The sequence below is a fragment of the Sarcophilus harrisii genome, chromosome 1 (genome assembly GCF_902635505.1).
Source record: "Sarcophilus harrisii chromosome 1, mSarHar1.11, whole genome shotgun sequence".
Lineage (NCBI taxonomy): Eukaryota > Metazoa > Chordata > Mammalia > Dasyuromorphia > Dasyuridae > Sarcophilus > Sarcophilus harrisii.
In genome coordinates, this window is record NC_045426.1 from 80,339,785 (window position 1) to 80,353,373 (window position 13,589).

Consider the following 13,589-nt stretch of genomic DNA (forward strand, 5'->3'; position numbering starts at 1 on the left):
AAATTGTTTACTCTTGAACCCACTCTTATTTAGTTTTCAATTAATTTTTTAGTTTTATTTCTTATTTAGTTTTCAACTGCTTTTAATCTATAGTTCCAAGGTCTTTTATGAAAGTAATTTTTATTACATTATGGCTTGAAAAATATGTATAATATTTTTATCTTTCTGAGTTTGGTTGTGAAGTGTTTATACCCTAACAAATATTCAGTTTTTGAAAAAATGTCTCATACAACTAAGAAAAAGGATCTGGAGTCAGGAAGACCCAAACTCAAGTTCAAATCTGGCCTCAGATATTTGCTAGCTGTATGTGGACAAGTCACTCAACCTTGGTTTGTTTTGGTTTATGGATAATGCTGATTCAACTTAAAAGCATGTCCTGGATTTGAAGAATTGTTTTTTAAAACATTTACCAGCATACCAGCATACCCCTGGTTACATTTATCAATATTTACTGTATTAGAAATGAAAACATCTCAGTATTATGAAAATAGCTTTGACCATGAAGACTTCCTGAAAGGATTCTGGAGACTCTAGGGATCCCTGGACCCCGCTTTGAGAACTGCTGCATTAGGGATATTGAGTAGAGAGGGAGTCAACATGGTCATACCTGTGCTTTGGGAAGATATATCTGGCAGCTTAGTATAGTGGAGAAGAGACACTTGGGACAGGGAGACCCATTAGGCTACTTGCCATAGTGCAGGAGAGAGATGATGAAAGCCCATTTAAGAGTGTTGGCTGAGTGGCGAGAAGCATATATGTATATGGTGGCTATCTGAGTGGAGAGAAGCATACACACACACACACACACACACGAGACATTGTGAAGGCAAAATGACAAGATTTTACAACAATTGGAAAATGAAGTGAAAAGTTGAAAATAACATGATTTCTGATTGGAAAGGGAAAGTATGAGGGGAAAGATAACATGCCAAATCTGAGATGCTTATGGAACATCCAACCTGAGATGTTTAAGATGTAGTCAGTGATATATTGGAGCTCAAGAGTGAGACCATGGATGGGTGTTGGGGGGAGAGACAGACAGGAACAAAGAGAGAGATATAAAGAGAGAGAGAGAGAGAGAGAGAGAGAGAGAGAGAGAGAGAGAGAGAGAATGTGTGTGTACTTTCAGCTGAATGAGGCTGGATTAACCCAGAATCTGGCAGGAAGGAGGGGTTTTTAACCATAGGTGGGTATGTTAGGAGACAGTATGTAAAGAGTCAATAGATGGGGATAGATTAAAGAGAGGGAATGAAGGAAATCTGTGGGAACATACAGGATCATGGATAAATGGAGTGAGGTTTACTTTGGCAAAAAGAAGGGTAATCTCTTTATGTAAGCTTTGAGGTGAAGTAGGAGAGAGTAGGGGGAAGATGTCTGAGCAATAGTATGAAGAAGAAGAGAGAAGAAACTCTTAATGGCCTCAGTTTTGTGCAGTATGAAGATTCTCAGCAGAGAGGCTATGAGAAAGAGTTGCTAGGGTAGATTTGGGGAGGCATGAAAAAAGTTTGGAATTAGCTTCTGTATTGAATGGGAAGGCATGAAAGGATTGTCTTGCTATTTGGGATTATGTAGCATAAATTTGTAATAATTCTCATCAGCATAGTTTTGTGATATTCTCTAGCTCCTTTCAGCAGCACATTAATAGGAATGGACATTAAAGAAAACAGCAATACAATGTTAGGTTTTAGCTACACAATCTGCAATAGGACAAAGGGGCAAGGAATTCAAGTGCAGAGGACAGGGCAGAGTTGAAATGCTTTATCATGAAGTCTAGATGGGGAAAGGAAGAGAGAGTAGTCAGTGCAGAGTGGATGGTCTGAGAAAGAAATGAGGGATGACAGGAGTAGAAGTCACAATAAGGATGAAAAATACAGTTAGGAAATTTCATATTTTAATATTTTGAGCAACATCCCAATTCATTACCTGTATTAATTCTGGATTTGACCAGTGCATGTCAATCCAAGCTACTTAGTGTCACCAGGCAACTGCTTTGTCTGTTTGGTGGTCCAGCAGGAACCTAAGTAGTTGTAGTCCCCAAAAATAAAATAAATTCATTAAATTATAGAGATTAGAAGAGCTAATGTGCTCATACTCTACCTCTAAGGAAGGGGCCCCCAGTCAAATCCCAAAGCAAAGCATATGTAGCTACTCAGTGGTGATTTTAGAAAATCAAGTTTATTTACATATTAACATATGGAATTTAAAGAAAGAAAAGATTGAGGAGAATTAGACGAGATCAGAATGACTCTGGAAAAATCACAGTAGGAGAAGAAGAGAAAGAAATCCCTGAAAGTAAGGGAGAAAAAAATTAGAAGTACTCAGAGGGCCATAACTTCTATAACAAAAATCTATATAAAGTATATAGTTGTTCCCCTTTTTGAACCTAGAATCCTCTCTCCCCTAATTCTTCCCCTTCCCTTAGAATCCAGGGGAACTATTGCCTGGCCAGCTCTATTTAATTTATAGTTTTCCATCCTCTTCCCAGAATCCAGGAATCCTATTTCTCAGCAAATGCTAAGGAAAAAAACAGTTATACCTGGTGGTGCTTGGTATCTTCCCCTGATGAAATGTTATTCTTTTTTTTTGTGGTGTTTGGAGATTTTGAGGCGCTTTGCTCGCCATGTGGATCTTCTCCTTTCCCAACAGGAAGGTTCTGTCTTTTCTGGAGAGGAGAGCTCTGAACTTTCTTGTAAAAAGGAGGGTCCTGGCCTTTCTCTTAGAGAAGGCCCTGGATCTTCTTCCTGGGAACCATTTTGCCCAGTCTCTCTGTAAAAATCCTTTCTGGGACTTAGAGTTTTACTGCAACCAGGGATTTCACCTAAGATTTTAAATATACAGCCTATGTTAAAGAGAGATTGTGTGAAATGAAAACCCAATTTTTGCAGTCTCCAAAATTGGTCAACAAATTCTCAGGTAGCCACTGAGGAGAACTAAAGGATTATGGACCTCAAGTCCCCTGGTCTCATCATCAGTTCTTATTTCCTTTCCAGCACTTCCTAGTTTTTTTGTTCAGACCAAAATTTATTTTACCCTCAGAACAAAAGAATTCTGATGTTCAATCATACCGGTTGATATACACTCTGCACATTCCCACTTCTTAGAGTTGCTTCTAAGAGAGGAACAATTTCTATGGGTTCCTTGGGATCCACAAGTAGTACATAAAATAAGGCTCCACCTCCTAGAAGGAGAACCAAAAAGAGGGTGTTAAGTGGTACCCATTCTTAAGACTGGGTTAGAAAGAAAATCTCACCAATGAACAAAAAATGAAATAGCACAATAAAGTAAAAAGACATATCAAAAGACAGTTAAATGACTGCCAGTGATGAAAGTGGGAATGAAATCTAAGTATCCTGGTTTCTAGTGCAGTGGCTTTACAATAGTTATTCTCAGTATCTTTATACTATTAAATATTATCGAGGATCTGTCCAAAGAATTTTTGTTTATCTGAGTGACATTTACAAGTACTTACTATATTAGAAATAAAAACTAATTTTGAATTTATAGTGTCTCTGAAAGCTTCAGATTCTTTGGATCTTTGGATCACTGCCCTAATGGGCTGTGAACATCCTGGAAGAGGCTGTGAAGCTTGGGGAATGAGTTGAATCTTATGCTTCTGGATACTGAAGATAAATTTCAAAAAATAGTAATATAAGGGCCTTACCAACCATAAAGTAGCTTTCTACCTACCCTTCATTCTCAAAATTGTCTCTGCCATCTTTATAAAGGCAAACTGGAGCATCACAATGTTGATGGCGTTGGTATAATTCTGAGAAAGCTCCTGGCTCAAGTTCCCAAGCAGCATCTCTGCAGAGAGAGAAGAAGTGGTGATCAAGGGACACCTAGTATACAAAGGTTCGGAATCTCTGGCCACTTGGCCAGGAGCCAGGAGCTGAAGTGAGGCAAGGTGCTATACACACAGAAAACAATACAATTTAACAAACATTTATTGAGTGCCTACCATGTATCAGGCACTATGCTAAGCAGGGGAAATACAGAAACAAGAATGTTCATTCATCCTTACCCTCTAGGAGTTTACACTCTATTTGGAAGAAATAACATGTACACAAATATAAAATATATCCAAGATAAATACAAAGTAATTTGGGGTTGAAAAAAGAAAAGGCCTCCTATCAGAAGTAGAATTTTAGCTGAGTTTTACATAGAGCTATACAGTCTAAACAATCAGAAATGAGCAAAGAAATGGGACATTCCAGGTACAAGGAATAGCCAGTACAAAGGTATGGAGGTAAGAGATAGGAAAGGAAGTAGGTTAGGGAACAGTCAATAGGCCAATGTTCAGGAAAAACCCTTGCTTGAGAGTCAATAATGTGACTCGAGAGAGAGAGAGTAGAGCTAAATGGCTTTAAATATAAAGCAGTTTGTATTATAATACAGAGGTAATAAGCAGACACCAAAGCTCTTTGAGGAAGGGAGTGACATGGACAGACCTGTATTTTATAACTATCAATTTGGTAATTGTTTGGATGATGGACTGGAGAGGAGAAACTGGAAGTTCAGCAACCAATCAGAAAGCAATTGCAGGAGTCCAAAGGAGAAATGATGAGGGTCTGAATTAGGATTGTGTGAAATCCAGAGATTTTGTAGAGGAAGATTCAGTAAGTGTAATTGGGTAACTTAGGGATGAAAAATTAAGGACAATTTCTAAGTTGTGAACAAGGATGATTCAAAGAATGATAGTGTTCTGCACAAAAATAGGGAAGGAAGAATGATAGGAAAAAGTGAAAAAGTAATTAATTCTTTTTGTACATGTTGAGTTTGAGAGGCCTACAGGTCATCCACATTGAAATACAGGCTCTTGGTGATATGAGACTAGAGTTGAGGGGAGAAATAAGAAATGGATATGTCAATTTAGAAGTCATCTTCATAGAGATGCTAAGTGAATCCTTAGAAGTTTATGTGATCCAATAAGAGAAACAATGTAAGAAGAGAAGAAGAGAGGAGAGAAAAACCTTGGCATATAGCCACACACAGGGAATGGGACATGGATGATGTTTCATGGATGATCCAGCAAAGGAGACTGAAAAGTAGTAGTCAGACAGATGGGGAAAGAACTGAGAAAGAGGTAAATGCTTGCTGAAAAAAATACTACAATAGTTGGGAGAGAGGCTGGGAGGGCAGAATCTATACCCAAAACCCCATGAGTGGGAATAAAATGGTTTATCCTATTCATCCTGATCAGTATAACCCCAGAATCTAAGAAATCTAATAATTCAAAATCACTGTGCAAATCATTTCAAAATAGTTGTTCCTTCTCTTTAATTACAGCCTTTTTCAATGCAGTACATATGCCTATGCTACCTCCTAATCTCTTATACTGCCCTCTAGATATCTGCTCCTGTACTAGGTTTCTGTCTAAAGAGTTCCTGTTACCTGTCTGGGATATGTATTCCCATTCTTAACATTTCTTTAGGAAATTCCTCTCGATTATTACACTGAGGACATTTGAAGAAATGCTTTGCTGATGAATGGGCATATTTCTGTAAAAGAAACAGGGGTAAAGACTCATGAACACCTTCCATACATATACATACCCTAGAACCACCACCTTAGAACAATAATAGCCTGCTGTAAGATCTAGTTTGGGCACTTGGTGAAGCTGGTCACAAATGGGGAGAATCTTAGCTAAGATCTACCCTTAAGAATTTGGATGGGATGAAGTGCGTATGTTAGAAGCCCAACCGTCTGACCTAGAAACAAGGGTGCTCAAGTAATGCCCTAGCTAATATCAGCTTTCATCCCTAATCCTGGAGGCCTGTGCAGTTATGGTTCTCACTGGAACTAACTACCTGTATGGCTGTAATTCCTGTTCTTTTCATCTTTGGAGCCTGAGCTGGTTCTGGATTACCCTGTGAATCTGTTTGGTTAAGCATCTCCCTTAAACTTTTGGCATGGTCCTGGAAATAGTTTGGCTATGTGTGGGTCTTAGAGACCAAAGTCTGAAGCTCCTAAAACTGTTCCCTGACCCGCCCAGACTCCTATCTACACCGATAGGTCTGGGCCAAAACCACACAGGCCTCCAGAGTTGGGGAGAAGGCTGATGTTTACCTGGGCATTCACTTGGATGCTTTTGCTTCCAGGTCAGACAGTGACCTCAGGGGGAGCCTAAGGCAGGTAAAGCTCCCCACCTGTATACACTTTCGGTGGTATATCATACGACTACAACATGGACTCTGAATGTTATCATTATTCCCTCCAGATAAGCTTTCACAACACAAGATACAGTCCTCTTCTGCCGGTTTCTCTGGTTGAATATCCTGTGTTGGGCGATGTTTTTCACAAAATGATCTGTAACAGAGGAAGAGAGGAATTCTAATAATAGAAGTACAGAACAGGACTATTTCTAGGCCTATTCTATATAAAAATCTTTTAAAAAAATTTTGGTTTTATGTAAAAAACCAATTTTATGTTTGTATTTTTTTAAAAGTAAAATTTGGTAAAATTTTATTTTAAGTTGGGCAAAACTAATTCCTTCATTAGCCATGCATGTCAAACAAACAACTTTCAACCTACAATCTGTGTCCATCTATCTGGAGTCTTAAGTCCTCTGGAATTGTGGTTGGTCATTGTGTTCATCAGAATTCCCAAGTCTTTCAAGGTTGTTTGTCTTTACAATATTGTTATTGTATACGTTCTTTTCTTGGTTTTGTTCATTTCACTCTATTTTTTGAACTGTTTCACATTCATAGATCTGATAGGTTAATTTCTTCCTCCTCTAATTTGTTTATAATGTTAACCTTTAAGACATGTACCCAAACAGAGCTTATTTTGGTATACAATGTGAGAAGTTGGTCCACACCATTTCTAACATTTTTTTCCAATTTTCCAATGGTTTTTGTCAAATACTGAATGTTTGTCCCAATACCTGGAATCTTTGAGATTTATCAAACATTTGGCTACTGTGCTTGTTTGCTTTTATATATTATGTACCTAATCTGTTCCAACGATCAGCTTCTGTATCAAAATATTTTGACAATTATGACTTTGTTAGTACTGCATGAGATGAGATATTGTTAGGTTCCCTTCTTTCCCATTTTATTTCATTAATTCCTTTGAGATTCTTTGCCTTTTTATTTTTCCAGCTAAACTTTGTTATAATTTTTTCTAGCTCTATAAAGTAATCTTTTGGGAGTTTGGTTGATATGGAATTGAATCAAAAATTGCCATTTTTATTCCAGTTACTTGAGCAATGAGTGTTTCTCCAATTATTTAGATCTGTCTTTATTTGCATAACGAATACTTTGTAATTGTGCTCATAGAGTTCCTGTATGTGTCTGGAAAGGTAGATGGAATGAATATTCAAAGCATTTTTTTGGTAGTAGCAAAGAACTGGAAGCAAAGTAGCTTTCCATTGACTAAAGGATGGCTAAATAAAGTGTCATACATAAATATAATAGAATAGCTGCACTGATGGGAAAGGCAAAAATAAAGAATTTCAGAAAAATATGAAAAATCTCATATAGACTTGAGAATGAAGAAGAACCAAAACTATATAGCTGCTGACTATAATAATGTAAAAACTAAGAACAATAAAAAAAATCTTTCTTAAAAGGTTTGATATTTTAGATAAAGGGTATGGAGAGAATATATTCAGAAATGAAGATGACATATAAAACCCGAGTATACCAACAAAAATATCTTTTTTAAATGGTCTTATTGCTTTGCTTCTCACTAGCATTTTATTAATATGCAAAGCCAAACTAGCCAGATCTTCTATTTCCTCATTTCTGAAAGCACCGACTTGGTTTTAAACAGTTGTTAAAGAATGCCAGCTGTTCATAACTCAAGGTGAGGGAATGAAGCAAACATTTAATCCTTGTAAACTTTTTAAGTTACTTAAAACATAATATTCTATACAAGGAATATGTCATTAGGAATATAATTTTCAAAAAACTCAGGGCTAAGCCCCAATTTTTTCAGAGAACTCAGAACACAGTGACATTACTGATCATGTCTAGGTTCTACATATAGTCTAAATAGATATCACTACAAGATAGTCATAATGCATTCTAGCCAAGAAAGGTACTACATTTAAGAGCCCTCATTCTATTTCTGATTAAGACTGAGATTCTGAGAACAAGTTAACTAAGCAGGTATAACTTCTAGTGGTAAACATCATTAAAAGAAGTCTGCAATTGTACTTTACTACCTTTAAAGAGATCTGTTTTAATCATACCTGCTAAACACACTGAGGACCCTGAGGCCTGCATGGAAATCTTGGTGGAATTAGAATGTGGCCTTTCTAATTCATTTATGTAATGCCACCAAGAATGACACCATCTGTGCCTGCTGAAATTTGAGTAATAAACACACTTATTTCTTGATTCATGCTTTGGAATTTCAGAAGATGGAGAAGATGAACAGACTCACAACTAATACAGTTCTTGGCTGGCAGATGAACCTAATAGCAAGTAATGGACTGAGCCTCAAAAGGAGGAAATAATGGTATAACTGTCAAGAACTCCATCGAGGGGAAAAAGGCATGCTATGAGGTCTTGGTACCCAGAGAAAACACAAGGTAGTGAATACCAATGCAGAGCTATCCCACACCAAGTACTCCAGAGCCTAGAAATTTGCTAATCTACAACACAGCCCAAAAGAATGCCTGGGGCCCATCCAAAAGGATATTATTGCCCACAGGAGAATTATTAATTGAACTCCCTGGCAACCAGGAGGACAGAAGAAATGGAGCACCAGTCAAGAAAAGTCCTAGCATGGTGCATCTACCACTTTCAGATGGACAGTTGGAGCCAGAAGGTGGTCCATGGAAAGGTTTGAAATAACAATTTGGATGATGAAGAACCTACCTTCTCATGGGACAGAAAAACATGGGGCCTTCTTACCATCTGTGCCTGTGCTGAGATAAGAAAGAAGGAATGGATTCAGTAGCTGCCCTTTTTCTGCCTAATGCTCCAGTTGTGAAAGCTCCAAGGGAGAGAAGCCACATATAGAGTCTGACTCATTAGGTGCTAGAAATAGCAGCTTGGCTGAAACACAGAGGGTCAGTGGGTCTGAAGATACAAAGGTTGAAGAATGGACAGTGAGTCACCCACCATGGGAGTAGCTGACTTAACTGGTTAGTGATCCAGCTTAACTGGTCAGTGATCCAGCTGATACATGATGTCATGTGGATAAGGAGAAAGATGATTATACATATATACGTGTAGTCAGACAATGTGCATTCCTGGAATGTAGACAGTGTATATTCTGCATGTGACTTTGACATATGATACTGTGTACCACAACAACCTGACGTGTAATGTGGTGGGAGGCGCATTATGTGACTTTGGGGTTTGGCCCACTACATGCAATTTTGCTACATGTTTCTGTATGTGACCTATTTGTCAGGTGTGCTAGATACAACTCCAACATGGGAGGTCATGGCTATTACTGTGACTGCTACATACCAATCAGTGAGTCTATAGTAGAGGGACTGCACAGTTGTTCAGAAGTGTGTCACGCCATTTCCCACAAGGCCTGAAGCCAAGTGAGCACTTCGGAGGTCTGGCTAAGGGTCTGACGTGTGACATCACCAGGGAAGGCCTCACTGGCTGGGAGCGCATTCACCCCAAAACAACAATGCTGAACCAATCCAAGGATGGATTCACACCCACTAGGCCCATTGCAATGGGCAGCTCCAACTCTTCCCAAACACTCACTTGTACTCTCCAAAAAACTGCGAGATGCAGCCTCTCTCCCGGCCACATGGTAAGTGGAAGTTTCTTCGGCACCTTTCCTTCTGACAGAAGATGGCAGCTCCCTTTTTCTTGCACACAAAGCAGGTCTGTAATTGAGACCCCAGACAGTGCTCATAGCCCCAGAAAGAAGAAACCACAGCCCCCCAGAACGTTGAGGAGGAACGGCAGAGAGCCAACAGCCTTCGTCCCCATTGCCTGTTGGGGGAGGGAATGCCTGAGAAAGCTCTAGGGTCTATCTGCACTGAAGGCTGCTCCCTCTCACTCAGGACTTTCAGCCCACCAGAATCTGGAGGAGACAGGAAAGACACCGTGCCCCAAAAGTACCCTGGACCCAGCAAGGGAAGAAGGAAAGGGACAGAGAAGGGGGCAGGGGCCCTTATTTCTGGGTTTCTAGCCTTCCTAGCAGCACGGCTTGTCTCCTTTTTGATGTCCTCAGGTAAGAATCCATGGAAGCCATCACTGGCCCGGCCCCGCTGGGGCAACCCACTGGACAGTATCTGAGGGGCCATAGAACAGATATACTACAATCATCAATGAAAAGCAAGATAGCAGGATGTGGTGATGGGTTTTATTATTATTGTATACAATAATGGATAATAATGTATATGAATATATGTAATAAGATCTTTAAAAGTTTATAAAGCATTATTCTCAAAATAATACCATGAGAGGACAGTACTGACATGGATATTATAATACTCATTTTACAGTTGAGAAACTGAGGCAGTGAGTGGTCAAATCATTTGTTCACATAATTAATAAAATGTTAAAAGGATTTAAACACAAGGCCAGAAGATTTTCTACCACTTCTTAAACTGAGGAAGCAAGGAAAAAGCTAGAGTAATGGGGTCAAGTATATAATGAGGCATGGTAAATAAAGTGAGGAATAATAAACAGAAATCACTGGGAATTTAAAGGAAGGAAGGGAATATACTCACAAGACAGAAATAATGGATACGGAGGTTATCTCTTTGCAGAAATTCCCCCAGCTTTTCAGGATCTCCTGGTTCTTGGAGGCACATTCGGCAAACTAGAAAAGATCAGGCAAGAAGAATTAATGTAGAATATAAAATTGACTCAAGGGAAGAACCATAAATTTTAAGACAAAGTAGGTGAGATTTTGTTCCAAGGCAGGCCATTTGGGGAATGCAAAAGTTAATACATGCATTTTTCCCTGATGGTACAAGTTTTTAATATATTTGTTTTATTTTTTTAATAAAATTTTTTTTCACTGGTACAGTGGATAGAACACCAGCCTTGAAGTCAGGAGGATCTGAGTTTAAATCTGGTCTCAGACACTTAACACTTCCTAGCTGTGTGACCCCTGGGCAAATCACTTAACCCCAATTGCTTCAGGAAAAAAAAATAAAATGAAATGTTTTTATGCATTTTTTTTTTAAAATACAAGGAACCACTTCTCTAAAAACCTCCACAATTTTGGACTTGGAATTTTAATGGTATAGAAGAAAATACTATAACAATGCAGAGCATATTTATATGAATTGAAGATTTATAACACATAGAGCATTGCCTAGGAGAGAGAATTAACTCCCAGAGACATACAGCCAGTATGTATGGAAGGCAAAATATGAACCTGAATCATCCTGACTGGGACATGAGCTCTATCCACTCTTGCATAATGCCCTCTAAATATTTCCCCTTTTAGTCCCAACCTGTGATTTCATTGGCTTATACGGCACTCCAGGTAAAGAACTCTCCCCACCTACGCAGAACAGTCATTCTTGGCCAATTTCTTTTTTCTCCCCAAGCTTTAAAATTCTTTTCTTTTTAATAATAACTTTTTATTTTCCAAATATATACAAAGACAGTTTTCAACATTCACCCTTGCAAAACCTTGTGTTACAATTTTTTTCTCTCCCTTCTCTCTCCTCTCCCCCAGATAGCAAGTAATCCAATATAAACTAAACACGTGCAATTCATCTAAATGCATTTTCCACATTTATTATGCTGCACAAGAAAAATCAGATCAAAAAGAAAAAAAACAAACACCACCACCACCAACAAAGATAAAAATACTATGCTTTGATCCACACTCAATTCCCACCATCTTCTCTCTCTCTAGATGCAGATGGCTCTCTACGTGGCAATTTTATCAGAATTGGCCTGAATCATTTCATGGGGTTGAAAAGAGTCAAGTCTTAGACAATTTCTAACTTAAGATAAATAGTTGTCCATCTTACAACTTTTTAAAGCAGCTAAGCAACACCTCCTACTATCCCAAACATTAGAAGCACTACAACTATTCTCAATAGAAAGGCAATGTAACAATGCACTCTTTTTACACGTAGAAACACCTCAGTTTTGTGCTTAATTAGCAAGAATAATTAAAGTTACCCAATGGCTTGCTGTAGAACATCCACAGTAAGACACTGTTTAGTACAAACTGGGAATTTTCAGTGGGATGGAAATTTCTGTTGTGGAAACTCCCTTCACCAGTGTAGCCTGATATCTCCTCAGTGACTTATAAGAGTCTTCTGAGAGCTTCCTGTTTGTCCAGGGTTAAAGGCAGAGCTTGAATCCAGCCTTCCATCCACTCTACCTCCCTGATTCTCTTGCCCAGCTAGATTTTACTAGTTTTAGAACATAACCTAAGGAATTTTAGAAGCATTGCTCATTTTTCCATGGCTTGTGGGAAAAATGGTTAGCTATTCAACAGAGGAAGTGCTGCCTCTTAATTCTATATAAACTGTATGATCTTTGAAAAATATTAGAAGAGCATGAGAAAAGGCCTAACAAAGGTTATACTGTCAGGAAGACATGTGTGTGATTATATATGAATAAATAAACAAAAAAGCATTTATTAAGTCTATGTGCTACGAATTATGCTAAATTCTAGTCACAAATATGCAAGTAAGATGATTGCTGCCTTCAAGTGGTTTACATTATTTTTTCAAAAATTTTATTCCCAAAAGAACATTTCCACATACACAGAACACAAAAAAATTCTACATGAAACTATGGATCTCCATTTCATGTTGCTTGCTTTTTAAAATAAGTAAACACAAAATTCTACATATTACTGTGATTATGTTCATTGCTCCTTTGTCCATTTCAGATAAGAATGAAGTTTATGTAATATGTATTCCCTCTACTTTTTCCTTCATATTTGTTTTCTTTTCATATACCCCAACTATAAGAAATAAATTTTACTCTCTCTTCCTCCTTTCAACACTACTCAAAATCCTGGAGTAGATATAAGGATGCTGTGTTGCTTGCCTTTCTTCAGGGATCCATATTGGCTATAAATCTATCATATGTTCTAATTGGAGAAGACAATATATATAGTTAGGGCTGGATAGAATTGAATGGGAAAGGATAGGCTGGAGCCACAAGTGGAGATGTCTAGAAAATGTTATGAGACAAATCTAGGGACCATGAGACCTCAGCACAGGTCTAAAGAAGATGACAGTTATCTAGTTGGTCTGAATCTGTCAAAGGACAAGCACTATTCTTCAGTGCCTCTGTCAAGTATTTGGGTAACAAAGTGTCTCAGCAGAGGGTAAGTACAAACCTGAAAAGAAAATAGTTATCAGCTGGCCATTATCTGAAGAACTGAAATTTAAAGAATTATCTAGGAAAAGATGATTATCAAAATTTACAAAGAACCATTTCAAAGCCTTCAAATGATTAACTTATATATGGTTTAAATTGATCAATCAGAATGGCAAAAAAGAGCAATCTGGCTTGAAGGTTTCAGATTGTTGGGATAAGAACTGGAGGAATAATTTGCTTTGAAGAAGTAGAAACCCTGAAAACTAGAATAAAATAAATGGAAATCAGTAACTCCATGAGAAAATAAAATCAAGGAATTAAAAAAGAAGAAAATGTAATATATCTGGTATTAAAAAAAAA

At 37.9% G+C, this 13,589-nt stretch overlaps 1 protein-coding gene across 6 annotated transcripts in view; it reads right to left on the bottom strand.

The window, feature by feature from the left end:
* Positions 1-1,874: 1,874 nt before the first annotated feature.
* PHF7 (PHD finger protein 7) overlaps positions 1,875-13,589 on the bottom strand; it is a 31,105-nt gene continuing 19,390 nt past the window's right edge. For 3 of the 6 annotated variants that reach the window (XM_031958033.1, XM_031958028.1, XM_031958053.1), the window contains 9 exons: positions 10,655-10,746; positions 10,112-10,237; positions 9,678-9,802; positions 6,147-6,306; positions 5,392-5,498; positions 3,688-3,804; positions 3,066-3,178; positions 2,537-2,818; positions 1,875-2,017 (listed from right to left, as the gene is read on the bottom strand). In XM_031958033.1, the coding sequence (XP_031813893.1) occupies positions 2,571-2,818; positions 3,066-3,178; positions 3,688-3,804; positions 5,392-5,498; positions 6,147-6,306; positions 9,678-9,802; positions 10,112-10,237; positions 10,655-10,746 (1,088 nt within the window). In that variant the 3' untranslated portion in view covers positions 1,875-2,017; positions 2,537-2,570. Of the gene's footprint in view, positions 2,018-2,175; positions 2,287-2,536; positions 2,819-3,065; positions 3,179-3,687; positions 3,805-5,391; positions 5,499-6,146; positions 6,307-9,677; positions 9,803-10,111; positions 10,238-10,654; positions 10,747-13,589 lie in introns of those variants that run through there. The other 3 variants (XM_031958046.1, XM_031958039.1, XM_031958060.1) reach the window with 3 other exon arrangements.